General features: G+C 39.7%; 1 protein-coding gene across 2 annotated transcripts in view; it reads left to right on the top strand.

Annotated features, from left to right (window-relative positions):
- bcam.S (basal cell adhesion molecule (Lutheran blood group) S homeolog) overlaps window positions 1–14,623 on the top strand; it is a 42,888-nt gene extending 28,265 nt beyond the window's left edge. For both annotated transcript variants that reach the window (XM_018228139.2, XM_018228138.2), the window contains exons 11-16: window positions 2,837–2,964; window positions 3,644–3,776; window positions 5,433–5,468; window positions 5,559–5,694; window positions 13,574–13,682; window positions 13,772–14,623. In XM_018228139.2, the coding sequence (XP_018083628.1) occupies window positions 2,837–2,964; window positions 3,644–3,776; window positions 5,433–5,468; window positions 5,559–5,694; window positions 13,574–13,682; window positions 13,772–13,777 (548 nt within the window). In that variant the 3' untranslated portion in view covers window positions 13,778–14,623. The remainder of the gene's footprint in view (window positions 1–2,836; window positions 2,965–3,643; window positions 3,777–5,432; window positions 5,469–5,558; window positions 5,695–13,573; window positions 13,683–13,771) is intronic.
- The last annotated feature ends 12,953 nt before the right edge of the window (window positions 14,624–27,576 follow it).

Raw genomic sequence — 27,576 nt, 5'->3', positions numbered from 1 at the left:
TGTAGAAAGATGTTGCTCTCCAACCCCTTGGATGTTGCTCCCAGTGGTCTCAAACCAGGTGTTTATTTTGGAATTCCTGTCTTGGAGGCAAGTTCAAGTTGCTGCCAACCAGAACTTCCTGAAGGCTGCCAGTCCACATAAGGGGCTACCAAATACCCAATCACAGCTCTTATTTTGCACCACTCAGGAACATTTTCATGCTTGCTTGCTCCACAACTCTTTTTACATCTAAATGTTCCTCACAGGTAAAAAAAATGTTTGAGGAACCCTGCCATGAGAGTTTCTTCCTATAGAGCCATGAAGGTTTCTTTCTTTAGGGCCATGAATAATTATTTTTGTGAGGACCATAATGTAGAACCATAAGTGTCTTGTAGGCCCTGTACGATAGTAACTGCTAAATTAACCCATAAAGCACACAATCGTAAAGTCACCTTCTTCCAGTAAACTTTGCAGCTTTTTTTTTGCGGCTTGTAGCTATAAATTTGCAATCAGAAATGAGGTTGCAGTAGGAAGAGTGGTCCAGCAGCAGTTTACCCATTTTGTTTATCCAATGACATGTTGCTGGTTTCATTTTTCAGCTCCGTAGCAAACCTGGTGTAAGGCCGCTGGTGTTCATTTTTGGGTGCATTGAGTTTTTTTCCACTTTCAAAACACGAATGTCCAAACTGATTAATCTGACTGATTAAACACTAAAGAATATAGTGGAATATATTTAAATCCCATGAATATAAATCATCCTTGTTTTGCATTCTGTAACAGGGATCATAACCTGGGGTGTGTAATCTGCTGCAAAACTATAATTCCCAGCATCTGCCCTGCAAGCAAGGGTCTGTAGGGCAGTAAAAGCCAAAGGTGACTTATCTCGGTTGTAAAATAGCTACGATAATGGCCGCCATTCAGCTCAGGGGAAAGAGATGTGCAAAGCTGGAGAGCAGCTGGAGAAGGGTTGCTATTCGCTTGTCTTTGTTTATGTCCTTTCTCATGGAATAATAAGGGCATAAGCAGTCACCCTAGTGATATTGATCACCAAAGATATGGGGAAGGTAGTGGCTGTTTTGCAAGATCCTTAATTTTAATGGAGGGGATTAAGTAGAAGAGTGAAAGTGGCATTAATTAGTAAAAATGCTAATCTTATGCCTGCCTGGAAACAAGGTGATATTGTGTAAATTAGCAAATTTAAGGTAAAAGTTAAAGTAATTAAGATTTATGCACATTTATTACTACATCAATGTTCATGTATAATTCAGTGTATTTTATTAGTGTGAAGTCAGTTGTTCTTCTGAAGGGAGGCAGCTAAAAGGCAGAGTGCAATTTGCCCATTGGTCGCAGTTTTACCAACTAAAACGGAGTTGATTATGAGTGTTTTGTCCCCTACCCATGGCGCTACGAACCCATCTGGTGACAACATACTTGAAAATGCCCCCTGTGCTTTGCCCTTAAATCATCCTTTTAGCATGTTATAGAGTGGCTGATTGTTAGCAACTTCTCAGTTGGTCTTCATTGTTTATTTTTATAGGTTTTTTAATAATTTGCCTTTATCACCGCCTTCTTCTCACTCGGCTTTTAAATGGGGGTCTCAAAAAACACTCAAAAACTATAAATAATAAAAAAATGAAAACCAGTTGCAAATATCACTCTCTACATCATACTAAGGGGGTTATTTATCAAGGTCCGAATTTTTCGAAGTATTTCTAACATAAAAATCCGATGCCCGAATGGACCTTATTTATCATTAAAAAAGGACCTCGAGAGCTTTAAGATGCCGGATTTTAGGAGTTGGACTTTTAAGACCATCAGGCTTTAATAAATTCCGAAAAAATTCGTAGTTTTTTTCTTAGTCTGAAAACTACGAATTATTCGAATTTCAGATATTCGGAGCATAATAATTAACCCCCTAAGAGGCAAACCTCCCCTTTAAAGTAATGTTTCATGGTAAAAAAATAAAAGAAACACCAAGAAATTGATGATTGGAGGGCCATTTATTTTTTTTCATATGGGATAAGTTAGTGAAGTGTAAGCTTGAAACACCTATAGGTGTTATTGTGATGCTTCCCAGACTAACACTGACCACACATACTGAACTGGCTGACCATTGCTCTGTGTGTGGTCACTTTAAGATATCGGCAGCCTAAGCAATGCCATTGTTGAAAGATAACCGTGGCCTTCTAATGGCAGCAGTGCATTTTTTATATTGATTAAATGGTTGATTTAAGATAATAAGTTAGTTATGTACATTAGGACCAGTGACTGAATGGCGTTTCATTCTATGTATAGCTGGGTTTAATGCACAATTGCTGATGAAGCCCTTTGGGTGCTTAATGGAGAGGCAGGTTTGTTTTAGGAGATTGGTTAATCCATTTAATAGCTCTCTTGGTTCTGCCTGAACCATTTATAGCTGCTAGGGTAAAGGATAATTATAATATATAGGCGGCTCCAATACATTGGTTTGGATGTAGCATGTTTCACTGGTATGTTATTGTTGTATTGCTATTGTTGACCTTTGTTAAAGAAAACAGTTTAGACCAGTAGCATAAAGGTTATTTAGATCAAGACTGCCAGCACAGGTCATTTAGGGCCTCATACTGTACCTTTATATAGTCATAGGTATCTATATATACACACACACACACACACACATATATATATATATATATATATATATATATATATATATATATATATACGTGTATGTATATATATATATATATATATATATATATATATATATATATATTTGCTTGTTGCTGGAGTCAATGGATTATGTTGGATTTGTGAGGGTCACAGCCCCTTCCTGTATAAATAAAATAACAAAAAATATATTTTTGGATTATTCTAGGAGCCCCTCAGCTGGAACGTGGAGATGAAGTAGTTGAGGTGCTTTCTGAAGGTTCTATGGTGACACTAACCTGCTCAGCACAGGGATTCCCAGAACCAGAGATCACCTGGAACCCACCAGAATTAAAGGTACTTATCTGTGTGCATCATATAGTGTATTTTTAGTGTGTGTTCTGCTTCATTGCCATCAGTTTTCATATAAATATTGCGAGGACTGTCTTTGCATCTTGGCTCTGCACCTTATATTACATAACCGCCATTTATTGTCTTGTTCCCATGTTTTGTTGCTGGAATTTTTCATGAAAAGTCTCTATGATCAAACAGCTTAGTATCTTGTAAGCCCAAAGTTGGACATAAACATGCTACATCCAAGCAAAGATAAACATACATAGACCTCTTTGTGCCATGTAGATTCCAGATCTGCCTAAATATAAACTAAGTTGTGGGTGTTACAAATGTAGGAGAAGATTCCATTATAGGGATTTATTTTCTTTTTCAAAAAAGGGGCTATTGTGAGTAATTCTTTCATTGAACTTCGCGTTCCCCCTCAGTCAGAGCTGTCTCCAAGCAGTCTCTCTGCCATGAATACTGGACTCTCTTCTTTCTTTGTGCGGTAATAGCTCATGAGTAACGAGGTCAGTGATGCTTTGTTTGGCTTCTCAGGGAGTTTGATCATCCTTGGCCTTTGTGTTGAAGAATGAGTCTTGTTAATCATAGTTCGGTGTGCGATTGGTCACCACACTTGCTTACAAAGATCCCAATCAGGCTGTGTGCCTTGTGGTCACTACTCTTCCTTCTTCATTCTTAGAGCACACAAACATTAAATGGACAACACGTGATAAGCACAGTAACCATGAAAGCCTTATCTAAACTGATGAATGATATATCCTGCTCTGCAAGAAATGACCTTGGGTCTGCCGAGAAGAAGTTCACTCTAAACAGTAAGTCTGGTTGAGATATAAACTCTAATCATCATCATCAGGGCTGAGGCATGTGTGGAATGGTCATGATACGAACTCTAAATACCTAGTAAGTCTTAGCAAGGGTTGTATGGTATTTGAGTGTGATACAGGCTCTACCCATGTTGTGCTGAGGGCCTAGTCTTGTGAGGTATGATTGTGATATGAAATATAAACATCTGGCAAGTCTTAACCACAGTTGTGTGGTGTGGAGGTGAGAGATGATGTCTTATCATCTCTAAGTTAGGCTGAAGGCCAAGGCCTTTGTGGTGGAAGTGTTGTATGAGCTCCAAACATCTGGAAAGTCTTACAAAGGGTTGTGTAGTATAATACTAACTTTAACCAAGTTAGGCTGATGGTCCTGTAGGGTTTTAATGTAATATGAACTCAAGACATATGTTAAAGGGGGACTAAAGTCTAAAATAGAATAATGCTGTATTTTGTATACTAAACATAAATATGAACTCACTGCACCACAAGCCTAATTAAACAAATGATTTATGCTTTCAGAGTCTTGTTACTTTGTTAAAGGAGAAGGAAAGCTCCAAGACAGTTTATTGCCAACAGATTAGCCACAACAGTGCAAGCTAGAATGCTATATTTATTTTGCAGAATGCTTTACCGTAAACAGCTCTAGACACTGTCTCTGTTTGTTTAGGATAGAAGCTGTCATATAAGCTTGGTGTGACATCACTTCCTGTCTGAGTCTATCCCAGCTCACTCATAGCTCTGGGCTCAGATTACAGCAGGGATGGGAGGAGGGAGGGGGTGAGGAGCAAACTGAGCATGCTCAAGCCCTGCCCTGTAGGTTTATGCTGAAAACAGGAAGTCTGATACAGCAGTCCATGTATACACAATAGAAGGAAAGAAATGCTGTGTTTCTTTTGACAGAGGACTCAGAGCAGCATTACTTTAAGGGTTTACGGGTGTATTTATATAGACCTTTCTGATAAAGCTTACTTAATTTTAGCCTTTCCTTCTCCTTTAACAATCTTTGCAAGACCAAGACCATGCACATGCTCAGTGTGGTCTGGGTTGCTGCTTAGGGATCGTGGTAAATTATCAAAACAGCACAAGTCAAATAACATCTGCTATAGGAAGCTGATACAGCAAGACTGATTAATAATCAGAATATGCAGACTGCACCGGGTCTGTGGATACAAATCCCTACACAGTCGCTGGCTGCTTTACAGGGAAACAAACAGAATTGCTTGAGTTCTGGGAAGTAAGATGGGGGGGGAGTAAGTATGATCCTTTCCCTGCAGAGCAGTTGGGGACCATCTGAAGTTTCCTATCCACAGCAGTCAGAGCAAGTAAATGAAAGGAGAATCTCACTGCATACAGTCAGGTTTCTTATAAAAACGGTACACATTTTTTAATTAAAGTATATTGGAGATAGATTTCTTTTTCATTAAAGGAAGTAAAAATGGGATTTTAATTTCTTACCTTTACATCCCCTTTAATTCTTGCCAAGGATTGTGTGCCATGTTAGTGTGAAGGTTTCATTTGTACGTCATGCTGAGGGTCAAGGTCTGAGTGTCATACAAATGCTAAACAACCAAGGGCTTTGTGGTATGAGTGTGATATGATGTTCAGAATATTTGAGATCTTAATTAAATATTTCCTTTTTTTACACAGTGAACTCGGTTTCACCAAGTGCAAGACCGCCACAAGGTAACTGGGGCATTGTTGAAAGGGGAGAATCAATGCTAAATCAGTGTCTCTTTATTATTACCCTTTAATAATGTTTGTATTTGATTACAGAACAGACCGGTGGAAGTAGTACAGCCATCATTGCTGTGGTCGTTTGTGTCATCCTCCTCCTTCTGGTCGTGGCCCTCTTTTATTTCCTACAGAAGAAAGGAAAATTAACGTGTGGCTCATCGGAGAAGCAGTCATTGTAAGAGACTCCTTTGTTTGGTCTATAGGGAAAGGCAGCAATGTGGTTCATAGTGTATTTTGTAGTAGAGATATGGAGTTGGGGTTGGAGATGAAAGAGGCAGTGAGAGAGTCTAATTCATCGTAGATTTATACAACCGCACCTTTTCATGTGGAAATTCCCAAACTGTGGGACTGTCCACGTAGCGGGGGTCAAAGTAGTACCTTGGGGGCCCAGTCTGTGTCCCAACTGGGATGAGATATGGGGGGAATAGTTTTCTTATCTAGGTTTTGATAACCACACCTGAATGCCAGATATGCTGAGATTTGGGTTGAAAATGCATATTCTGGGCCAGATGTTCTTGTAATATTATAACAAAATGACGGATACAAAATGGTTATTTACATAAGGGAAGAGGACCCTGGGAAAATGCTCTTGAGGGAGCCCAATGTCTAAAATAAAAGTGAAATCTATTGCTATACATTTTGCTATTCTGCTTAGTTGTATTGACTCCCTAGCAAAATAAATCAGCTCTCACCTATATGCACAACTGTATATGAAATGTCATAAAGAATAAACTCTGGGTTTCCCTTTATGGCCCTAGATTGTGGGGTAGTACATACCCCCTTGGAGCTTGAGGCATTGAATGTGAACCCATTTAGGATAAGATATAAAGTGAATGCTTATTTGCAGCCCTAGATATTCCAGGACATCCAGCATAAAGGCAACTGAGGTTATAAATTATTATTACTATACAGGTATGGCATTTGTTATCTGGAAAACCATCATCGGGAAAGTTACGAATTACAGAAAGGCCATTTCTCATAGACTCATAGATTATCTAAATAATCCAGTTGTTAAAAAATGATTTCCTTTTTCTCTGTAATAATAAAACAGTACCTTATACTTGATCCAAACTAACATATAATTAAAAGTAGCCTATTGGGTTTATTTAATCTTTACATGATTTTCTAGTAGACCTTAGGTATGGAGATCCAAATTATGGAAAGATCCATTATCTGGAAAGCCCCAGGTTTCATGCATTCTGGATAACAGGTCCCATACCTGCAAGAGATTATTCAGTTTATTGTGTTCGACGTCCCTGAAACCCTAGTAGGATGACAGCTATGTTTTCATATCCATAACATATAGGTGACCATACACGTGCAGATTAAAGCTGCCGACATCTGTCCTTTAGTCCGATTCAGCATCTTATCTGCCAGTGTATGGGGGGCTTCCGACAGGTTTCCCCAATCAATATCTGGACAAGATTTTTCTGGCGATTGATACCACATCATCTGATTGATGAGGTCCTTGTCCCGTCGGCGCCCATTCTCTTTGTAGTAATCCGATCTTAGGGGGCATTGGCGGCACAACAGAGTTTGCAGCTGGGGAGCCGGAGGCTACTGTGGGGGGGGGGCTGAGGCTACAGGCCCAGTGGGCCCCACAGTGTGACACTGAACTTGCCCCCAATTTTGTACACAAATATACTCTCCTTCTTATTTTTTTAATGAATTAATAAAAAAAAGGTAAGTAAAGTGCCAACGCTTTTCTAGTATATTTTATCATTGTCTGCCTTGGTTAGCCATTCTAGCTGCCAGTTTGTCTTTATGGAAGTTATTGTCTGGCAACATGTATAGAGTAGCAACATCTTTATCCTTTCTCCGACCTTTGGCTTTGTATGTGTTTACTGTCCCCACCACCACCTTCGTTCATCTCACCCTCCTCTTCTTCATCTGACATTCCAGCTCTGTGTTGAGTACAGATATAATTAGAAAGTTATCTTAAAACATATGAGTACCCAAAAGCACATGTTGGAGGCATATCCCCAGACTCCCAGGAGAATTTATTGTGTTCTTTTTTATTTAACAAAATGGGAAATGAAATAAAATGACCAATTAAAGAGAATAGATGCTCAGAATTTCTCCCATTTCATTCTTCACTCACATTCCCAGTGCCTCGTCCCTTACTTCCTCATTCCTCCCTTCTCTGCTTCACTCTCTCCTCTCATGTTAGTGTTCCCTTTATGTGTCTCAGTAGACCGTTATGTCCACTTAAAAATAACTTCTGATATAAACAACTGGGAGCCCTCCTTTCCTCTCAGTTCTACCTTAAATTAAAATCTATATCAGAATTTATTTGGACTTAAAAAAGGGCCTATTGTAATTATAGGTTGTATATTAAAAGTTTCCCTTGTTCAAGGGAATTTGAGACTTCTTTTTATCAAAGCCTTTCCGGGGGAAATATTTTTATGTTGCACTCAACTCATTCGCATCAGGAAGCTGTGATATATTTAAAGGGGTTGTTCACCTTTAAATTAACTTTTAGTATGATGTAGAGAGTGATATTCTGAGACAATTTGACAAACAGTTTGTTTTCATTTTCTATTATTTGTGGTTTTTGAGCTATTTTGCTTTTTATTCAGCAACGCTACAATTTGCATTTGCAGCAATCTGATCCAAATTCCCCTAGCAACCATGCACTGATTGGAATAAGAGACTGGAAAATGAATAGGAGAGGCCTGAATAGAAAGACAAGTATTACAAAGTAGCAATAACAGTAACTTTCACTAACTTCGAGTGAAGGATTCGAAGTAAAAAAACGTTGAATTTCGAAGTGTTTTTTGGGCTACTTCGACCATCGAATGGGCTACTACGACCTTCGACCATCGTTCAACTATTCAATAGTCGAAGTACTGTCTCTTTAAGAAAAAACTTCGACCCCCTAGTTCGCCATCTAAAAGCTACCGAACTCAATGTTAGCCTATGGGGAAGGTCCCCATAGGCTTTCCTAAGTTTTTTTGATCGAAGGATATTCCTTCGATCGTTGGATTAAAATCCTTCGAATCGGTCGATTCAAAGGATTTTATCGTTTGATCGAAGGTATAATCCTTCGATCGTTCAATCACACTATTTGCGCTAAAATCCTTCGACTTCGATATTCGAAGTATTTTAATTCTCAGTCGAATATCAAGGGTTAATTAACCCTCGATATTCGATCCTTTGTGAATCGGCCCCCTAAATGTGTAGCCTTGCAGAGCTTTTTTTTTTTTAGATGGGGTCAGTGACCCCCATTTGAAAACTCAAATAATTCAAGTTTAAAAAAAAAAAAAGATTTCCTTCTTCTCTGTAATAATAAAACAGGACCTTGTACTTGATCCCAGTGAAGATAAAATGAAACCTTTTTGGAGGCAAAATAATCGTATTGGGTTTATTTATCAAAATCCAGAAATTTCTGATAATTTTCAGTAAAATAGTCAGACCAAATCCGTACATATTTGATATATCCATACTTTTTTCTGAAAACTTCCTGTGCGGGGAAAAAACTCGATAAAACCATGAAAAAATTCGAATTGTACAATTTTTTTTTTAGATTTTTGCCCGAAAACCGCAAAATTTTCGGATTATTGCTGAAAAACCCAGTGCAGGGTCAGGATATCTTCGTGACTTCTCTCATGACTTCTTCATGAACTCAGCAGGTCTGAGTCGGAGTACTTTTTTATTCTGATTTTTAACTAATTCCAAAAAATTCTAGTTTTTTTCCCACTAAAAATTCGGATTTTATGGTAAAAAAAAAAAACTAAAATTTTTGGCATTCAGACTTTAATAAATTACCCCCTATATAATTATTTTAGTAGACATAAGGTATGATGATTCCAAATTATGGAAATATTCCTCATCAGGAAAACCCCATGTCCCGAGCATTTTGGGATATATCCAAAACAGCCTTTAAGTATGCTGGACATGTACATCAGTCATGTATATCAGTATATCAGTCATGTGGAAGCATTTTTTACATGACATTTGTCTGTTCATGAAATGAATTTTCCATCCTAGTGCTTTCTCTGATGTATTCACAGCAGGAATTGGTCACAGTTGTGCTGACGGAGCTTAGCCTTTCTTGTCAAGCTGTTAATGCCATGATAGTTGATAGAGGAACAGGATTCATAGGGGCAAATTCACTAACCTCTGAACGACGGCTTCGCTCACAGTGCAAAAATTCCCCAGGCATAGATTCGCCAGAACAACGATAATTCACTAAAATCCGAAGTTGCGAAGAATGCTGGCGAAGTTGCGCTAGCGTTACTGTGCCAAGCGAAGCTGCGCTATCGTTGCCTAATTTGCATACAGCGGGAAGTAAAACTTCAATGGATGTATATGTTGCAGCAAATACATTACATTACACAAGTCCATGGAACCTTAATAAAATAAAGTTGTTATATTGCCCTACACATGAGCCCAGTGTATAGTTTATGTGCCATATATTAGGAAATGTAGGGGGGAAAGCCAGTTACCCCAAAAAAAAATTCGCTCTTTTTGCAGCCTATCACCCTGAAAAAAATGAAAAGTCGCCAGCGTTTTTTGGGACTTAGAACATTTTTCAACTATTTTTTGAAGCAAGCCTTATCTACTCTATTGCACGTCGCCTGGTCTGAGGTGGCGAAGGCAAGTCTGGCGCAAGAGGTAACGTTCAGTAAAATCCGCATCTTAGTGAATTTGCGTAGTTACGTCCATTCGCCAGAGCGCAAATTCGCCTGACGTTAGGGAGCGAAGTACCGCTAGAGTCTATCTCCTTCGATAGAGAAGTTACTCCGGCGTCCGTTAGTAAATCTGCGAAGTTTCGCCAGCGTTAGTCACTTCGCCCTTTCGTAAATATGCCCCATAATGTAGCCTAACCCCAATGCTTTTTTGCCTGAAAAGAAAAGGAGTTTTTATAAAGCAGAACAGCTTCCTCTAACTTTACACTGGTGTAATACTACTGCCAGCAACCAGTAAAGAAGTAAAGAAGAAGCTTCGTTAATAACTTCATTACTGAAAAGGTGTTTACTCAGCATTTCTTATCATTTTTCACACCTGAAATTCTTTGCTGCCTGAATGTTCACGTTGATTTCCATGTGTTACCTAATTGTGATCTGAAATGGTGTAAATTAATGGTACATCTTTTGGTGTCAAATAAGAAGCACACCTGATTTAATCTAGTTTGTAGGTGTAAAACATTCTACCATTTATAGTGAGGATGTAGAGGAGTTGTATAAATTCTACACTCTTTCCATTAGGCCATTTCTAGGATGTGCTAAGCGTATGAAGATATTTGATTAATGGGGTAAATGTTGTATTTGGGGGGTTCATAAAGACATAAAAGTGAATATTTTCAGTTATTTCCCTGGTTATTGGCCATTAATGTTCTTAATTGCATTAAAGGAATTGTTCAGTATAAAAATAAAAACTGGGTAAATAGATAGGCTGTGCCAAATAATAAATGTTTTCAATATAGTTAGTTAGCCAAAAATGTAATGTATAAAGGCTGGAGTGACTGGATATCTAACATAATAGCCAGAACACTTGGTTTCCATTGATTGGTTAGCAGGCAGTACCCAATCAGTGATTTAAGGGGGTCCACAAGGGTCATAACTGTTGCTTTTGAATCTGAGCTGCATGATAAGGAACAATTGCAAACTTACAGAGTAGTTATGACCCATGTGGCCCCCCTTCAAGTCACTGACTAACTCAGAGTTAGAGAGCTGAAAAGCAGGAAGTAGTGTTCTGTTATGTTATGTTAGACATCCGCTCACTCCAGCCTTTATAGATATTTATATTTGGCTAACGAACTATATTCAAAATATTTTATTTTATTTTGCACTTCTATTTACCCATTTTTTATTTGTACACTGAACTGTTTTTGCAGAGTGAATTATACACCACAACAAAGGTGATGCTCATTGGTTTTATGTTCAAGGGTCTGTGCTCCAAATAGAGGCTTCCAGGAGCAGACTTTATTCACATGACAAAACAACCACCTACTGGGAAAAGCTTTAATCTTTTATGAAACAATCCTTGGGATTAACACAAATACAAGATTCCAAAGTCTATGGTTGGGTGGGAGGGGGTTGTTGAGTAAATATCAGCTGCTGGCCTATGTTCCCAAATTTTTTTTTTGTAGGTTTTTGTAGGTTGTGTGCACAACATTATAGTGCCATTATAGTGCCAATGTGCAAGTGCTTGTGTGGAAATAATCGCTGCACATTGTGAGGCTGAAACCTACACTGTTCTAAGTTATAAGTACAGGTATGGGACCTGTTATCCAAAATTCTTGGGACCTGGGGTTTCCAGATAACGGATCTTTCTATAATTTGGATGTTCATACCTTAAGTCTACTATAAAATCATGTAAACATTAAATAAACCCAATACGCTGATGTTGCTTCCAATATGGATTAATTATTAGGGATAGGGGGATTTGACCCGTTTCGCTTTTCCAAAAATTGGCAGCCAGCGAAAATTTGCCGAAATGCATTAAAGTCTATGGGCGACATTTTTTATTTGACGACATTCATGTCTATAGGCGTAATTTACACAGCGGCAAAATTTGCTTATTAATTATATCTTAGTTTGGATCAAGTACAAGATACTGTTTTATTATTGCAGAGAAAAAGGAAATCAATTTTAAAAATCTGGATTCTTTGATTATAATGGAGTCTATGGGAGAACACCTTTCTGTAATTCGGAGCTTTTTGAATAATGGGTTTCCGCAGTGATCCCCAAACAGTAGCTAGTGAGCAACATGTTGCCCTCCAACCCCTTGAATGTTGCTCTCAGTGTCCTCAAAGCATGTGCTTATTTTTGAATTCCAAGCTTGGAGGCATATGTCAAGTAGATTCTGTAAAAATGTTTGGTTTCCACAACTTCTAAGCATCTGCAGCCACTAGTTCAGAGTCCAAAATAGCAAAATAGATGTGCTGACAACTATATATGTGAACTAGAACCACCTGTAGGCTTCCAGTCCACATAGGGCCTTCCAAATAGCCAATCACAGCCCTTATTTGGCACCCATAGGGACTTTTTCATGCTTGTGTTGCTCCCCAACTCTTTTTACATTTGAATGTGGCTCACGGGTAAAAAAAGGTTGGGGACTCCTGGGTTTTCAGATAACGGATCCCATACCTGTACTAACTTATGCTATCTGACTGCTTGATAAATATACTGGTGTGGGTTAGAAGAGAGAGTGCCTCTTTTTATGTTTTATTTTCTACCCTTTCCATATTTGCCCAGGTTTGGAGAGACTGTTTGCTTTGTTTCAGCTTTCCTATCAGACCAATGGTACATATATGTTACCTAGGAGGCAATTTCAACGCACTTTCTTATGATCCCATTAAAATAAATTTTCTTATGCCAGGCCACCAGTCGATACTGAAGTGGCATCTGCTTTTACAGGCCATTGGCCTATATAAATAGATCATTGCTTTTTGGCCATCTGTCTGAGTAGACAATTTGGACAATAACTCCCAAGCCTTTATGCTCTCCTTTTCTCAGATTTGGCCAGATTTTGGCCTTGTCTAATGTAGCTTGTTCTTGTAGTTGGCAGTTGGCTATATGAGCATTAGCTATGCTTGCTTGGAGCAGGCATTTGTGGTTATACTCTACCATGAGGTTGTAAGATTTCCCAGGGAATGACTTTGTTGACATTTACCCACCTACTGTCAAGGAGCACAGCAAGGTACTTACATACTGTAGACCTCAAATAAAATCTTAACTAGAAGACCCATTCTCTTTATAAGCTTAATTTCAAGTTTCTCGGTAAAGTGTAGTGGCATGTGTTCTTCAGCACTTTCTTCTCCTTATCCGTGTGTCAGCTCCCATACTGCTCCATACTAAATGGTTTTCATCAGTAGATGAGATAACTGGTAACACATCCACAGACACCAGCAAACTGTCATGGAAAAAATGGTGGAATGCTTCATTATAGTGTTTTCAGTCAATTACATCTAAGCTGCGAGTGCACTAAATTCAACATGAAAGCCTATATGAAATATTTATTGTTTTAAAAATGTATAATTCTTGTAATGTGAAACAAAAAACAAAGGGCTGTCCATTGAACAATGCTGTTTATCTGTCCCACCGCAGAGCCCAGGATCCAGCTTCGGGTGAGCTAGCTGTTGAGTTAAAATCTGAGAAAGGTAACGAGCAACGAGGACTTCTTGGTTCCCGCGGTGGAGGTGGTCAGCCATCAGAGGTAAGAGGTCAACCGTATTTGACTTATATTGGTTTTTATACCAAAGAAAAGATGAAAAATAACTCGTATTTATTTCTCCTTTCCTTAAGTGTTAACAACGAGGAGCACTGAGCTCTACCATGGAAGGACATTTGGATGGACAGCGCCATCTTTGCCTGCCCTGGAACTCACTTGCTGCCTCCATGTCTCCAGCCTGTGGATTTCTGCTTTCTCTGCTCCCTGCACTTGTCTCAGAATGTTACAAAAGAAAAAGCAATGCAAGGACTCAGTTCAATGAGATACCGCATAAAGCCCTATGGACCTCTTGTGTGATGCTAAAGGAGAGAGCCCCCCATCCAACCTCAGGATATCTGGCTTTTATTATGACTCTTTGTAGGGCTCTCTTAACAAGGTCTGTTGAGGGGATAACACTCACCCCTTCCCGCGTTGCCTTAATGTCAATTGGCCATCGCTGCATTTCTACAGATCTCTGCCAGTTTGCTTAAATTTGATCCATTTTGCCTTTTTGTTGCTTTTAGTTCATGTTATACCTGTTTTTATTTCCCAGACTTTGTGTGAAAGATCTCCATAAGCCCACTGGGTGATGCTGCATTCCCAGCATGCCTTGAGGGAGTAGCACTGTTGGGACTTTATTGAATTACACTGGCCTTGGCCTTCCCCTGCTTGGGCCTATCTGTATATAATGTATTTACCTGTTGTCAGTACACTGGTTAGATTCTCAGTTTGTGCCTATGTTTGTTGTCATTTTGATCCCCAAAAACATACCCGGGATTATTGTTTTGTCTCCCAGTCCGTTCTTATCAGTCACAGTTTATATAGTTTATTATTCAAGTTAATATACTCAAAAGTATGTGGACAACCCTTCTAATTACTGTATTTGGCTTTTTAAACCACAGCCTTCTTTGCCCACTCATGTACCAATACATCATAAAATGGCATTCTTGACAGTTTCTAGTCTGGGAACAGTTTGGGGAAGACCTATTTCATCAAGATAATAACCCTAGCACAAAGTAAAATCCATATAGAATGGGTTTGCTGAGATGAAAGTAGAAGAACAGGACTGGCCTGCACAAAGCCCTGACCTCCACCCACCAGTTCACATCGTCATACATATGAATGGAAACAAATTCCACCAACAATGTTCCAACATCTAGTGGCAAGTCTTCCCACAAGAGCTGACAGTAAAGGTTGCTTTAGAAGTACCAACTTCATATTATTACCCTTGGTTTTAGGATGAGATCTTGGACTGGATCATGCCTGTGTACTTTTGGCCATATAGTGTATCTGTCAGGTTGTTTAATGGCAGCCCATAAGGTAATAGTTGGAAGAAACACGGTGCTCCAAAATAAATTGTAAATGACTCACCAAATAGCGAATGTGATCCGGGTGCACGAGCCCCAGACCCCCTGCTTTAGGGAGCGGTACGGCAAAGGATGTGAAGAAGAAGAAGCAGGGCCGGCCGGCACTCAAACGGATCCACAGGACCAGAGAAAATGAGTTAAAAATATTTTTATTTATACAAAGTTAAAAAATGTATATTTGCATCTCCATCCGCCCTACGCGTTTCGCACCCACTTAGGGCACTTAGTCGTGGGCTTGCCATAAGCGAGTGCGAAACGCTTAGGGTGGATGGAGATGCACATATAAATTTTTTAATTTTGTATAAATAAAAATATTTTTTTTTACAAATTTTCTTAGTTTTCCTGTGGATCCGTTTGAGTGCCGGCCAGCCCTGCTTCTTCTTTCCATCCTTAGCCCATAAGGCAGGGGTCCCCAACCTTATATTTTACCCGTGAGCCACATTTAAATGTAAAAAAAAGTTGAGGAGCAACATAAACATAAAAAAAGTTCCAGGGGTGCCAAATATGGGCTGTGGCTGGCTATTGGTAGCCCCTATTTGGGCTGACAGCCTACAGGAGGCTCTGTTTGGCAGTACAGTTGTTTTTTATGCAACTAAAGCTTTCCTTCAGACCAGGAATTGAAAAATAAGCAACTGCTTTGAGGCCACTTGGAGCAACATCCAAGGGGTTGGAGAGCAACATGTTACTCATGAGCTACTGGTTGGGGATCACTGCCATAAGGTAACCCGCTCATGATAAGACTTAGAAGAAAATCTTACTGCAGGGTTATACTTATTTCTTTGCAGTTCTGCACAATGATTGATTGTTCTGTTATGTCCCTTGCAAGGGAAGTCTGGTGACCTTATTTTTAAATCTACATTACCGTATATATGTTAAGAAAATAAGCCCCAAACAACTGTTTGGGGGTAACAAGACAAATGATCCCCTGTAGCTACATTTACCCTACAACAAAGCAGACTGATTATTGATTGATTGATTATTGCCTTGCTCTGCCCATTCCATTCACTGAATGAGAGAATGCACATTATGCTCAAGTTCTGTATTTCAGTCAATGGACAGGGCAACCGTGAGACAGGGAGTAAGTGAATGCTCTGGATCGAGTAATCTCCCTACTACAGTTGATACTTTGGGGCAGATTTACTAACAGTTCGCACCCATCACACCACTTCGCTAGAATACTAATAAGAATACTCTAATTCACTAAAATGGAAAGTTTCGTCCCGGGCATCGAACGCTGGCGACTTTTCGCTAGCGTTACTTCGGCTGTGTGAGCATTTCATAGTGAAGATGCACTAGCATTCATTTGTGCCTAGCAAAACTTCGCTAGGGATCTTGCGCTTAGGTCAATTTGCATAGGGCGGGAAATTTAAAGTTGTATGGACGTCTTTATTATAAATGCTGCTGCAAATGGTTTAAGTTACTGGTTTATATTTCACATGTCCAGGGAACTATAATAAAGACAAGAGAGTTAATATAATGCCCTACACATGAGCCCACTGTAAAATTCATGTTCCATATGTTATAAAATGTCTGGAGGAGAAACGATTATCCAAAAAAGTAAAAGGAGTTTTGCAGCCAATCCCGCTTAAAAAAAGGAAAAGTCGCCAGCTTTTTCGACACACAGGATATGATGTAAGTGACTTTGTCAGTAAATCTGCATTTTAGTGAATTTGTGGAGTGACGTCCGTTTGCCAAAGCAAAAAGTCGCCTGGCGATAGAGTGTGAATGAACGTTAGTTCATCTGTCTGTTTCCCTAGCGAATTGGCGGATGCACCTGTTATTAAATTGGCGATGTCCCTGCAGGTGCTTACGCTAGAGAATTGTCGCCACTTCGCTCCTTAGTAAATCTGCCCCTTTGTGTCCCCAAAATCATACTTGAGCAAACACTGCCTGTTTTTTTTCAATATGTTCATCCTGGAACAGTGCCAGTCCCTAGTAGTGGATTAGCCTAGAAAAATCTATTGACTTCAGATGATGAAACTTCAACGACATGCCACTGAATAGGGAGACGCCGCTGTAGGGGTCACGCACATTCAGTTATATATACAGTCAGTATGACCTATACAGTATATAGAACCTTATTTTAAAAAGAAGAAAAATGTTATTTAACTGCTTTTGACGGTGAAATGTGTGGGGTTAAGCTAATGGTCACAGAGCAATAAACGTTGTGTTCTTTTTGTGTAAGGTTTAGAGTTTCTTTTTTTCTGATGTTTTGAAGGATTTCCAGTTGAGAATACATTGGCACATGATAGAATAACAGGTTTTGCCATTTGCCATTGAAATCACTGGGGGGGAAACAAGGCACAATGCCCCTTGTTTTTACCTGGACAAGTAATAATAATAATCTGTTAGCTTTATACTGAAGGCAGCCGACTGATTACAGAGTAAGAAGTTTCAGGACATAGATTTAATATAAATATATCCAATTCTTTACATTATAAGTGGACCCCAGTATTTAGCCTTGAGTCTTTATCCAATACATCCAAATAACAGTTGTATGCAAAGCGAAAGAACTAGATATGTTTGCTCAATAGAGAGAGCTTTGGACAGACTGGAGGTAATAAAGTGGCAGATGATGTGATAAAGATAAGGTCGCTCATCCCAGATGCTGTAACATCTAGGGGCAGATTTATCAAGGGTCGAAATTCGAAGTAATGGTAGAACACAGCCTATTCATCAGATTTTTTTTGATACATTTCAATTGGTCCTTTTTTTATATAAAAAAAAAGACCAATTGAAATGTATCAAAAAAAATCTAAGTTTTTAACTTCGGGTGAATTGGCTGTGTTCGAATCGAAGATTCAGCGCATTCGATTTGAATTTGAATCCGAGGATTTCCCCCAAAAAAATTTTGATTTTTCAGAGTCCACCAAATGACTCCAAATAGGTTCTAGGAGGTCCCCATAGACTAAAACAGTAATTTGGCAGATTTTAGATGGCGAATGGTCGAAGTTTTAACGTTAAATTTCGATATTCGAATAGTCAAATTTTTTTCAAATTCGAATGGAATTTTGGCCTATTCGATAGTCGAAGTACACAAAAATAGCTCCAATTTTTTTTACTTCGAATTTTCAATTCGACCCTTGATAAATCTGCCCCCGAAACTGCGTTCACAGTTACATAAATCGATCCAAATAAGAGGATAAATATCTGGAAATAAAAGTAAATAACGCTTGTTTTTAGCACCCGGCATCTACTGACAATAAATATTACTGCCAAGACTACACCATGTGTATTTATGTGAAGGGGGAAAATGTTTAAATAAAGTTGGACAGATACAATGACAGCCCACCAAATTGATTATGGATAAATTATAATAAATGTTGGATTTTTGTACCATAGAAAAAAGTGCATTTAGGTTTTTTGTAATTTCAATTGAACTTTATGAACATCTCTCTATGGGTAGTCTTCCTGATAATTGGTATTGTTGATCAGCCTCAATGGACGATAGCAAAAAGGTAACCCACCAATTGTCCAAACTGAGACTGCCCAGACCCAGGTCCAGTATTTTGATTTCTGACGCTATTACAGTATCCCGTTTCTCGGTGTCCTCTGGAGCCAACAGCCCACAGACTTACTGTGCAATGTATAAAGTACATGTACAGGTATGGGATCCATTATCTGGAAACCTGATATCCAGAAAGCTCAGAATTACAGGAAGGCTGTCTCTCATATACACCATTTTAACCAAAAACTGATTTTCTTTTTCTCTGTAATAATAAAACAGTAGCTTGTACTTGATTCCCAACTAAGATATAATTAATCCTTATTGGAGGCAATGTTGTCGTTAATGTTTAAATTATTTTTTAGAAGACTGAAGATATGGTGATCCAAATTACAGAAAGATCCCTTATCCAGAAAGGTCCAGAGTATTCCGGATAACAGGTCCCATGCAGCGTCAGACTGGGCCGGGAAAAAACTTGGTGGGCCCCGTCTGCCCAGACCCCCTCAGCTCTTGACGTCCTGCCCGCTCCGCCCACTAGCCCCACCCGCCCACTTGCCCCGCCTGCTCACTCGCTCCATAAAGTAGGTGGGATGGGAGAGGGCAGAGGGTGGTTTGCTGGGGAGAGGGTTGCGGGGGCCCTGATGTGGCAGCCCCGGTGGGCCATAACCCCTCCAGTCCGACCCTGGTCCCATGCTATACAAGGGTAATGCAAGTAATAATATTAGTAATAATAGCTATTAGTTCTATTAACCTGGACTATAGTGGTCACAGCAGCTAAAACATTTTTTATTTTAATATCCGTATCTTATCAGTAAATGCCTTTCTTTAGTGCAACACTTAGGGGCAGATTTACATAGGCTCGAATATCGAGGGTTAATTAACCCTCGATATTCGACTGCAGAATGTAAATCCTTCGAAGTCGAAGGATTTACCGCAAATAGTTTGATCGAACGAATGAAAAATCGTTCGAACGAACGATTAAATCCTTCGAACCGTTCGATTCGAAGGATTTTAATCCATCGATCGAACGATGTTTCTTCGACCTAAAAAACATTAGAAAGCTTATGGGGACCTAACATTGCACTTCGGTAGGTTTTAGGTGGCGAAGTAGGGGGTCAATACTCATCAATCAAAACTCAAACCTCAACAACTCGTTTATTAAGTAATCCCTCGAAAAATTCTGGAGGATAAGAATGTTTATAAAAAAAGTGTATTTTTATTTTGTTTACAAAACAACAAAGTTGTGCATCTCTCAGCTCAGTGCATAATGATGATCATTATTACACACTATCCCTTTGCTCTGGCATCACACTCTACAGTCCTGCGCGTAACCAATTTATGAGACGCGCAACCCGTATCTTTACCACTTTGATCCGCTACCCGACCCTGGACCGCAACTGTTTTATCCACAACCCGCCAGCCACCATAAGTGATGTTGCAGCAAACCGGAAATTACATCATCAACCGTGGGCGGAGACAGAAAAAACGTTTGGTAAGATTTTAATAGGAGTAAAATATAGAAAATATTTAACATAAGATAGAAATATAGATGAGACTTGCAACCCGACCCACAACCCGCAGATCTACGACCCACATCTATACCCGCACCTGAAAATCCTACCCTCATCCCACAGTGTACCCTTGTTTTTTGCGGGTAACCTGTGGGTGCCCGACCTGCTGCAGAACTCTAACACGCCCTTTAAAGGGGTTGCACACCTTAAATTAACTTTTTAATATAGAGAGCGATATTCTGAGGTTTTCATTTTTTATTATTTGAGGTTTTTGAGGTATTGAGCTTTTTATTCAGCAGCTTTCCCGTTTGAATTTTTCAACATTCTGGTTGCTAGGGTCCAAATTACCCTAGCAACCGTGCACTGATTTGAATAAGAGACTGGAGCATGAATATAAGAGGGCCTGAATAGAAAGATGAATAACAAAGTCGTAATAGCAAAATGCAAAGTAACAATAGCAAAGTTTTTTATATTTAATTTATTTATTCCGTTTTTAAAAAAAAAAAAAAAAAAAAAATACAGAATAAAGCAATACAGATTTTCATATTCAACTCAAAACATTTGTACATATACATAAACATAATAGAAATTGAAATAAGAAGAAAAGAAAAGAGAAAAAAATAAAAAAGAGAAGGAAAAAAAAGAGCATTTGTTTTTAGGCCGGGTCAGTGACCCCAATTTGAAAGCTGGAAAGAGTCTGAAGAAGAAGGCAGATAATTCAAAAGCCAATTGACAAGTTGCTAAGAATTGTCCATTCTAAAATACTAAGGGCAGAGGCACATGCTCATATTTGGGGTAATTTAGTTGCCCGGCGATAAATCGCCTCTTCTTCATGGCGACTAATCTCTTCTAAGTAACTGCCTCCCGCCGGCTAGAATCTAAAACCCAGACGGGATGGCACTTGGAGCACTTCATTTTCTGAAGTCTCCTGAAGTTTTCTCGTGAGGCAGCTTCGGGCGACTTTGGAAAATGAAGCGCACCATCCCGCGGTTATTTACATTCAAGCCGGCAGGAGGCAGTTCAGGGAGATTAGTCGCCCCAAAGAAGAGGAGATTTGTCACTGGGTAACTAATCTCCCCGAACCTGAGCAGGTGTCTCTGCCCTAAAAGTTAACTTAAAGGTGAACTGACATTAGGTGCCCACATTACAAACAGAGATGCTCCTATAAAGTCAGACAACAGTCCTTGGGAAATGTTTGGTTGACTTGATGCCAATTCCAGTGATGCCAAGAAGAGACATAAAAGTTAATAGTGTGCCAGGTAACTAACAAATATTTCAGATGGGTTTGGGGGAAAAAGATATGGACATACATTTTGTAGCAATGGCTTGATATTTTTGCCCCTTAGCCCAGGGGAGGTGCCCGTTTGCTACCTTGGTATAAGTAAGGGTTTTGGTGGTCAAGTACCGGCACATATCCAACAATAAATACCCGCCTGATGTTTTAAACTTTATTCCCTACTAAAATCATTATTGTAAAGCATTATTTTTATTGCCCAGGGGGCAACTCCAGGTAAGATAGGTTGCTCTTGGAAGGGATTGGGGGGGATCAGAATGTTATAATGTACTGTCTATGGGAAGATGCACAGCAGCCATATGTTCTAAGGCAAAGCAAAATAAATACATATTCTTCTGGGACATTCACTGCGTCCTAATATAAGTATCCACTGGCTTCATTTATTTTGGCTTGGTTGTATAGGCAGAAGTGGAAAATATCTTTGATTAAGTAAACATGACATTTCTGAAGAACAAGTAATAAGTAATTACAGCGACATTTGAAGGGCTTAGATGTGATCCAGATTGATCCTGTTTCCCTCGCTGGAGCCCATAGCAGAGCAAAAGTAAACATAGATAGATATTTCCTTCTTTCATGGAACTTTTATATCCTGGAGTGATATGGCCTACTGGATGGACTTAGATCCATTCTGATCTTACATCTTTATATGTTTCTTGTAATAAATTTTATAGATGCATATTGTCAAATGCAGAGAGAGAAAGCATTTCATTGGGTGTGCCCATGTGTGCCAGATAGGTCATTAAATGGATACTGTCATGGGAAGACATGTTTTTTTAACACATCAGTTAATAGTGCTGCTCCAGCAGAATTCTGCACTGAAATCAGTTTTTCAAAAGAGCAAACCGATTTTTTTTTATATTTAATTTTGAAATCTGATAAGGGTCTAGACCAGGGATCCCCAACCTTTTGAACCTGTGAGCAACATTCAGAAGTAAAAGAAGTTGGGGAGCAACACTAGCATAAAAAATATTCCTGGGTGCCAAATAAGGGCTGTGATTGGCCATTTAGTAGCCCCTATGTGGATTGTCAACCTACATGAGGCTCTGTTTGGCAGTGCACCTGGTTTTTATACAACCAAAACTTGCCTCCAAGCCTGGAATTCAAAAATAATCACCTTCTATGAGGCCACTGGGAGCAACATCCAAGGGGTTGGAGAGCAACATGTTGCTCATGAGCTACTGGTTGGGGATCACTGGTCTAGACATATTGTCAGTTACCCAGGAGCCCTTTAGTCATGTGACTTCTGCTCTGATAAACTTCAGTCACTCTTTACTCCTGTACTGCAATTTTGAATGATACCACCCCTCCCCCCAGCAGCTTAACAACTAAACAATGGGAATTTAATCAGATACCAGCTCCATAACACAAGATAACAGCTGCCTGGTAGATCTAAGAACAGCACTTAAAAGTAAAATCCAGGTCCCACTACAACACATTCAGTTACATTGAGTAGAAGAAACAACAGCCTGCCAGAAAGCAGTTCCATCCTAAAGTGCTGGCTCTTTCTGAAATCACATGACCAGACAAAATGACCTGTGATGGCGCCTACACACCAATATTACAACTAAAAAAATTACACTTATTGTCATGACAGAATCCCTTTAAACTCAACTTAATCTTTATATTTGCTTCTATGAACTATGGTGGACTGGGAGGATGGATTTACTGAAGAAAACCCAAGAAATTCCCACTGCAACCAATACATGATGTGTTATGTTACAGTTTTGTATGCAATGTTCTGAAGTAAACAATTAATATCCATTTAGCCCTAGGTGCTTGTCTTTAACTAATGGACGTATGAGACAAGCTAATGGGCAGCATTCCTAAACAAAAATTAACAGCAATTAAGGTGCGGTTAGGCATTACATTTCCTGCACTTGAATACAAGTTATTCATTGTCAATGTGCTGATTCAGTGCACCAAAAAGCCTCATAATATATATCATACTGAGTGAGAGATGCCATACTAGGTCCCATAGAGTAGCAGTAACTACTAGTTAAAAAAATGCAACATCTACATGACTACAAGCTGTGCAGTGAACTGTATACCAGCGAGCGGCATCTTGGAATACCCATGTCATGGTGCCTACAGAAACTGAAAGTGTCCCAGTCTTGTGGTTCAAAGAAATCTCAAAGCCACTATATGAATAACGCATTAACATAGACCAGCATTTAAAGGGCATGTAAAGTCTAAAATAGAATAAGGCTAGAAATGCTGTATTTTGTATACTAAATATAAACATGAACTTACTGCACCACAAGCCTAATCAAACAAATAATTTATGCTTTCAAAGTTGGCTACAGGGGGTCACCATCTTGTAACTTTGTTAAACATCTTTGCAAGACTAAGACTGTGCACATGCTCAGTGTGGTCTGGGCTGCTTAGGGATCATCATAAACAAAGCTGCTTGAGTTCTGCATGGCTGGGAATTAAGGCGGGGGCTCCCCCTGCTGTTCATAAGTATGATTGTTTCCCAGCTCAGCAGTTAGGGACCATCTGACAATTCCTATCCACAGCAGTAAATGAAGGGAGAATTTCACTGCATACAGTCAGGTTTCTTATAAAAACAGTACACATTTTTGAATTCGAGTATATTGGAGATAGGTTTCTTTTTCATTAAAGAAAGTAAAAATGGGATTTTATTTTTTTGCCTTTACATGCCCTTTAAGGGCAGAGACGCGCAATTTGGGGAGATTAGTTGCCCAGCGACAAAACTCCTCTTCTTCAGGCGACTAATCTCCCCGAACTACCTTTCTGCTGGCTAGAATCTGAATCGGCGACGAGATGGCACTCTGAGCGATTCGTTTTCCGAAGTCGTCCCGAAGTTGCCTCAGGAGGAAACTTTGGGCGACTTTGGAAAACGATGCGCTCCGAGTGCCATCCCACCGGCAATTTTAATTCAGGCAGTTCAGGGAGATTAGTCGCCCCCAAAGAAGAGGAGATTTGTCGCTGGGCGACTAATCTCCCTGAATTGCAGCGTGTGTCTCTGCCCTAAGAGCCTGGTTGAATACCAAAGTCTATAGGCTATTTTTATAATGTCTATCTCGGGCAGTGTGTGGCTAAGTATCCCAGAAAGTGAGTGCTACAGAGCTAAATGTGAGTGCGTCTGAAGAGATAGGGAGATTCTGGGAATTCCTCAAAGTCGTTTGTCTTCTAATCAGTATATGAGAAGGGATGCAGGAACCCAGTATTCCTTCTTCTGTTGTACTGGAACTTCCAACGCTGCAGCCAAAGAGACAGAAAGCATACCAACATTTTATATCTATTATTTGCGTATCCAGAAAGTACAAGGATAGAAGATGGATGAAAAGAGACAAAGAACAACTATGGATATAATATACTACCTTGTTTGGTTTGGCTAATGTCACTTCTAGTTTATGGTTATGATAAGGCACAGGAAGACACAGGAAGCCCCATGTGAACTGGAAATAATTCAAAATGAATTCCAATTGATTCAAATATATTCTTTTTATGCTAAGCATTAAACAGAAAGGGGATATTTCATAGGTAAGTGAAAGTATAATGGCCTTTTGGATCTGTTTAGAGCAGAGGATGCAGGTCCAGTGTTTGAGATATAAGGTGGTATGAAATGTGATGGCCAGTAGTCTACTGGAAGAAGTGCTCTATAACAAGTGAAGGTGGCGCTGAGTGTGACTTCTACCACCCACACTGCTGTAAATAGTAACCTGTTGCCTTATTGATTCTACTACTGTTTTATCATATTGACCAATTTATTTAAAAAAGTAACACTGATATCCACTGCTCTCCTATTCCAGAGATGCCATATGTTCCAGTGGCCTTTGTTTTTGGATATGAGCATATAGTATTGCAATATCACCAGCAGCTCTAAGATCAAATATTTGCCTGGACCTCCATGGTCCATGAATCACAATGAATTACCCAATAGCACAGCCCATTAAGTTCAATTAGGGTGGCAGAAGCATAATGCCCAATCTTCTGCCACCCATGGTAGATCATTCCATTAAACAATGCTGAAAACTGATGTGATAATAATGTGCCATTTTAATTGACTTAAGTTCTTGTTTTTATACAACAATTCTGATTGATGTCTTAGTAACATAGTAAGTAAGGTTGAAAAAAGACATACGTCCATCAAGTTCAATCTTTTTTATTTATTTTTTTTACTGCCTAACTGCCAGTTGATCCAGAGGAACGCAAAAAAAACCCACCTGAAGCCTCACAAATTTGTCTCAGAGGGAGAAAAAAATCCTTCCTGACTCCAAAATCGGACCAGTCCCTGGATCAACATGTACTATGAGCTATCTCCCATAACCCTGTATTCCCTCACTCACTGTCTTCCTGAGCACCAATGAAAAATTCCATCAATCTCCTCTTGGCTTCCAAACTTGGCATGTTGGATACAAAGTCCTTCTGCATGTTCTCCTCTGGTTTAATTCCTACAACAGAGGCACTTCACTAAACTGCACTTTTCCTATGAGAGATTCTATGTCTTTTTACTGGTGGGGAAATGAGAAAACCTCCTTCTTTGGTCCGTTTCTACAATGTGCCCATTGTGTCAATTATTACAATAATTATAATGCATTGAAACTGAAACTCCACTGTAGCGCACGTGAGGATTACTGGACATTGGAGTTCATTACATTCCTATAAGCCAGCACCACACACAATAATGTTTTTGCCACTGCCTCTGCCCAGTAGCGTTAAAAATCCAAGTGCCCAGAGTGCCAGGATATTAAGTGACATACACAAGGTTGCGAAGGATTAATACTGTCATTATTATAGGGCTCCATGAATCAGAATCCAGTGACTTAACCACTGAGCCTTCCCAAATAATTGATTCAATTTAAATGAGATCCTTTGATGAAAAGCCACAGGCTATGTTGAATTGTGTCTATAATATATGAGTCACTGTAAATCTTCCTTACTCCAGTAAATAGTATTACACTCTTAAATATGGACAGCTTTTAATGAAGACTTGGCCAAGGAACCCCCCTATCCCCCAGGCGCTAACCCAGGATATGCCTATACCACACAATTAAAACACAGAAACATATTATGGCAATCTGTGGAGGTCACAGGCTTTATTTAACAGTTTAAAGAATCAAGGTCTAGGTATACCCTGACCCCAGCTGCGGCTCTTATTCTCCAAACGTGGGCTCACTGCCCAAGAGTTTGTAACTCAAAAAATGTGGACTCCATGTTCAAAAAATTTCCAAACCTGATGCAGGGATCACGGGGCCGGGCGCACTCAGTGACCGCCTTTTTGCCCATCCCCCTGCTCTCTCGTTGTGCATAATGGCGCTAACCCAGTCTCTTGCATGCATCAGAGAAGACCGTGCAGTCCCAGTATGATGCACATTCGTGACTCACTCAAGGTAAGCACTGTAAACCAATTCCTACTCTTAGAGCCGCACTGATGCCGCAGCTGACCCAGCAATCTGTTGACCACCACAGATAATAGTACAGGTATGGGACCTGTTAACCAGAATGCTCGGGACCTGGGGTTTTCCGGATAACGGATCTTTCTGTAATTTGGGTCTTCATTCCTTAAGTCTACTAGAAATTAATTTAAACATGAAATAAACATTATAGGCTGGTTTTGCTTCCAATAAGGATTAATTATATCTTAGTTGGGATCAAGTACAAGCTACTGTTTTATTATTACAGAGAAAAAGGAAATCATTTTTAAAAATTTGGATTATTTGGATAAAATGGAGTCTATGGGATTCGGAGCTTTCTGGATATCAGGTTTCCGGATAAGGGATCCTATACCTGTACTTCAAAAGAAGGCGAAAACTCTAGCACTTTTCAGCCAATTAGTGCTCCAGAAAAATTCCTTCCTGACCCCAACCAGGCGATCGGTCGTAACAACCCTGAAGCACCTTCCTCTCGACCGACTCCGCTTACCTAGGGAAGGGAGGGTGGGAGACAAAAAACATGTAAGTAATGAGCTCCTGAACAACCCGCATCCCCTTAAAACCCCTGCCTTCCACCAAAACTCCTCCTCTGTCTCCTTCCCCAGCATGCCCCTCTTTCTCCTGCCACTGCTAGCCCCCTTCCATTGTTTTCATCTTAAGGGGCTAGCTGGGCAAGGTGGGGGAGGCTAAAAAAGGCCGCACCCTAGGGGGAAGGGGGGCCTTGTCTAACCCCATATCTGCCCTAGACGGGTTTCATTCCCCCTAGGCCAAGGAACCCCCCTATCCTCCAGGTTATGCCTATACCACACAATTAAAACACAGAGACATATTATGGCAAAAAATCTGTGGAGGTCACAGGCTGTATTTAACAGTTTAAATAATCA

Source organism: Xenopus laevis, chromosome 7S (assembly GCF_017654675.1).
Source record: "Xenopus laevis strain J_2021 chromosome 7S, Xenopus_laevis_v10.1, whole genome shotgun sequence".
In the NCBI taxonomy this organism is placed as follows: domain Eukaryota; kingdom Metazoa; phylum Chordata; class Amphibia; order Anura; family Pipidae; genus Xenopus; species Xenopus laevis.
Note: the sequence above shows the minus strand (reverse complement) of the source record. Positions and strands in the feature narration are given on the sequence as shown.